The sequence below is a fragment of the Mesitornis unicolor genome, unplaced genomic scaffold (assembly GCF_000695765.1).
Source record: "Mesitornis unicolor isolate BGI_N332 unplaced genomic scaffold, ASM69576v1 scaffold32663, whole genome shotgun sequence".
NCBI lineage: Eukaryota > Metazoa > Chordata > Aves > Mesitornithiformes > Mesitornithidae > Mesitornis > Mesitornis unicolor.
In genome coordinates, this window is record NW_010173213.1 from 17,189 (window position 1) to 21,122 (window position 3,934).

General features: G+C 59.8%; 1 protein-coding gene across 1 annotated transcript in view; it reads right to left on the reverse strand.

The window, feature by feature from the left end:
• LOC104537696 (plasma membrane calcium-transporting ATPase 1-like) overlaps positions 1 to 3,934 on the reverse strand; it is a 22,555-nt gene that overhangs the window by 14,952 nt on the left and 3,669 nt on the right. The window contains 5 exon segments of the mRNA XM_010180645.1: positions 100 to 135; positions 1,577 to 1,702; positions 1,822 to 1,947; positions 2,647 to 2,904; positions 3,611 to 3,808. Coding sequence (XP_010178947.1) covers positions 100 to 135; positions 1,577 to 1,702; positions 1,822 to 1,947; positions 2,647 to 2,904; positions 3,611 to 3,808 — 744 coding nt within the window.

The window sequence follows — 3,934 nt, forward strand, 5'->3', positions numbered from 1 at the left end:
CGGAGCAGCAAAGAGCACAGACTGATGAGAAGAAGGAAGGAAGGAGGAATGCTCAGTAGTTAGTGTGGTGCTGGTTCAAAGGATGGAGAGGCTGGTTACCTTTGTTGCGATTTTCGGGGGCTCCGGTTTTTTTACCTGTTCAAAGAGAGAAAGGGTGGAGGGCTGAGCACACACACGGACCCACGATCACCGTCTGGCCCCGCTCCGAGGGCCCTGCACTGCTCCGGCAGCATCTGCACCCAGGGCTCAGCACCCTGCGGTCGCTCTTGGACCCCACGCGGGCCTTGGGCTGCGGCTCACGGCACCGGGGAGGCTCCTGGCTGCCCCAGACACCCCATCCCCAAGGCTCCAGGCTTCCCACCTGTAACACACCCGCTACAAGCCCTGCCAGTGCTCCAAGTGGTGCCTCAGACCCTCGGGGAGAAGAAACCAACTCTGCACAGCGCATACAGAGCATCACCGCTCCCTGCCTCCTGCTGCCATCGGGATCCATAGCGCTCGGGGGTGGGCAAGCGCCGAGCGCTGCTCCCGGGGAGCTGCTCAGCTCCGGCAGCAGCTCTGCTCCCACGGCTCCCCCCGCACTCCCACCTTCAAGCTGGCAGCAAAACCCTCAAGAGCTCCAGCACCGCCGAGCCCTGGTGATGTGAGTGGAGCTGCAGAAACCCAGCACACTTGGGCTCCAGAGCCGAGACGGCTGTTGGAGGGGGCCGGGTGAGGCTCTCCCTGCCTGGCATCGCCTCCCAGGAAGGGCTCCGTGGTGCAGGGCTGCCTGTGCATCCAGCGATGCCAAGCAGCAGCTCCTTCCTGCCAGCTCCTCGCACCTCGCTGCTGCTCCCAGTGAGCCCAGAGCAGGGGTGCAAGGACATGGGGGGCAGCAGGAGCTTCCCCAGCCTGGCTTGCACCAATACCAGCTTTGAATCTGGAATCAGAGCTGGCATAGATCAAAGGAATAAGCAGTAAGATGTGAAAGGCAAGGCAGGAAAGCATTGGATACCCAGTGTGATAGGGGAAACCTCAGCCTGCCTGGCTGCTCTCCTGCCCTCTACCCCTCCTCTTCCTCTCACCATCCTCTGCGCCTCAACTGCCTCTCTAGGGCGCTCAGGAGAAGGGATCTGCAGCAAAGCCCTCGAGGTGGCTACTGCCAGCATCCTGTGGGCAACCAGGACTCACCTTCCCACCGCAGAGTGGGCAATGAGCACCGTGCCACTGCTCCACGCTAGCAACCACTTCTCCCTCTGAGCCTTGACCCCCCATACTGCAACTCCAGGCTGGAGAATTGAGAGTGGGAGCCGTGCCCGAAATCGCTGGTGAGGTCTGGGTGGTCTGGAGGAGGTCTGGGTGGTCTGGAGGAGGTCTGGGTGCACGGGGGGTGCTATTGACCCCATGCTGCAGGTGAAGGGGCAGCAGGGAGGGACACCCCCCAACTCGACAGCTCACCGTACCTGCCTGGGCCATGGGCACTAACACAACCATGTCCCACAGGCGTGGGCGCAGCTTGGTGCACACCGGTGGATGCTTCCCAGGAAAGGGAGAAAGGTGAAAGGAGGCAAAAAGCCGGTTCAGTGGATGTCCTTACCTTTCTTCACCTTCTTTTCCTCATCTCCTTCTCCCGCACCCAAGAGAGTGAAGATGATTCCTGTCTGGGAGTTGATCCCCACGGCAGTCACCACCATCCTGCCGGAGCCCTCCATCACGTGGGTACCTGCGCAGCGGGAAGGGGACGGTGCTCAGGACGCCAGCATGCAGCTCCCGTCTCCTCCAGCACCCAGAAAAACCACCTCCATCATGGCACAAACCCCACAGACCGCCCCAGATCCTCACCCGACAGCAGCATGGGGTCTTTATCCAGCGATTTCTTGACTTGGTCTGACTCCCCGGTCAGGGAGCTCTCATCTATCTTCAGGTCATTGCCTTGGATCAGGATCCCGTCTGCTGGCAGGAGATCACCTAGAACGGGAGCAGAGAGGGGGTCAGCCCTGCCCTGGGAGCTGCAGCGCACCCCTGCCTGCCCCAGCCCAAAACAGGACTCAAAGCTCGGTCTCAGCTCAAATCTAGGAGGAGGAGAAGCAACAGATGGGTGTTATGAGACAGATGGGTATTATAAGATGACACCCAATAGCTCCAAACTCTTCGCTGGTGTACAAAAGCATTTGTTGCGAGGACTTTTGCCCAATCAGACAGCGCTTCCTCCATCTGCTTTTACTGAATCAACACCGCATCCTTCCCAAAGCCTCCCGATACATCCAAATGGTTCCATGATCCCCTCAACCGCCCACCGAGGTAGGAAAAAGCCCTAGGTGAAAACCAACACGGTGTTGGAACAACCTCTCTCCTGGCAGGATGAGGATACCCCTTGGTAAATAAGGAGCAGGACCAAGGGCAACATCTCCTGGGGAGATGCTCACCAGCAAGGACACGGTTGTGAAAATGAATCATTTTTGAGACCATAAGCAACCCAAAGCTGTGTGCAGAGCCTGGCTTAGCTCTGCCAGCCCAGGAAGGTCAGCGGAGCATCTCCCATCGCTCCCAGCCATGGCACGCTGCAAACTGGAGTAACTGGGGGACCCATGAGTCCCCTCCAAAACCAAAGGAAAAGCAAAGAGGGGGATCCACTGAGGTGGAGGCACAGCCCCCAGCCGCACTCACCGTACTTGATCTGCGCGATGTCTCCCACCACGATCTCGGCCACCGGGATCTGGATCACCTGGCCCTTGCGGATGACCGTGAACTTCTGCTCCTGCTCGATGCGGCTCTGGAGGCCCCGGAACTGCTTCTCCTTGCTCCAGTCATTGAAAGCGGTCACCAGCACCACGATGATCACCGAGAACAAGATAGCCGCCCCCTCGATCCAGCCGGCCTGCGACTCGCCCTCGTCCTCCACGCCGCCCGTCGACTGCCCGCACACTGCGCTCGGGGGGATGAGACACATTTGCACAACAAGACACCCGCACCCCCCAAATAACGCATGCAGAGCGGCGCCTGGAACACGGCTGCTCCTCCCTGAGCTGGTCCAAGGGCTTCCCCTGCTCTCAGGAGAGGGTTTTTACATCCCTGGAGGCATTTCTTCTTCTGCTCACTTTTCATTTTTGGCAGAGGCAGGGCCGGGACAACTGACTGCTATTTCCAGCCCTCCCTGCGCTGCGTGAGCCTCGAGTGAGTCACCGTCACCCTGCACCTCCTGATCCCTGCCCCACTGAGCTCCTCCAAGGATACAGAGACCCAGGGCCAGGGTCAGACCCAACACCAATGCTCAGACACACACGGGGTGTCACGGCCGGGGGAGGTACCATGAGACAGAGCTTCTCACATGAAAAGAGAAGCCCCATGGGATTTGGGAAGGCACCAGAGCAGATGGACCCCTTGGTCTTTGGGCAGCTTTGAGCCACGTCATGGTGACAACTGTGCTCAGACATGAGCATCAGTGCAGGAACTGGACACGGATGGGATCCCCAGGACAAGGGGGAGCCACCATGTAAATAGTGAGCAGAAGTAGCTCCCTGCTCCAACATCACCAGGGTGAGACAGCACCTGTCCCAAATCCCCGCTCCTGGCGGCTCACAGGGGTCCCCACTGCGTCCCCCACCACGCCACGGGGACCCCAGGGACTCACGTTCATTGTCACCACCCGGCGGGTGGTAGAAGGACAGGCCCAGGGAGATTATGGCTGCGATTTCCAAGATGATCAGTGTGACGTCCTGCAGCGCCTCCCACACTAACTGCAGGAACGTCTTGGCTTTTTTGGGAGGGATGAAGTTCTGGCCGAAGACCTGCCGCCTCTTCTCCAGGTCCGTCGGGTTCCCAGACAGGCCTGGAGCGGGGAAAGATGGAGATGAGGGCAAAAACCCAACACCAGCATCAGTGGGACCCCACAAGGAGCAGCTCCCTGCCTGCGCGGGGGGCAGGAGGTGCAGGCAGCGAGGAGCCAAGGCAGGGG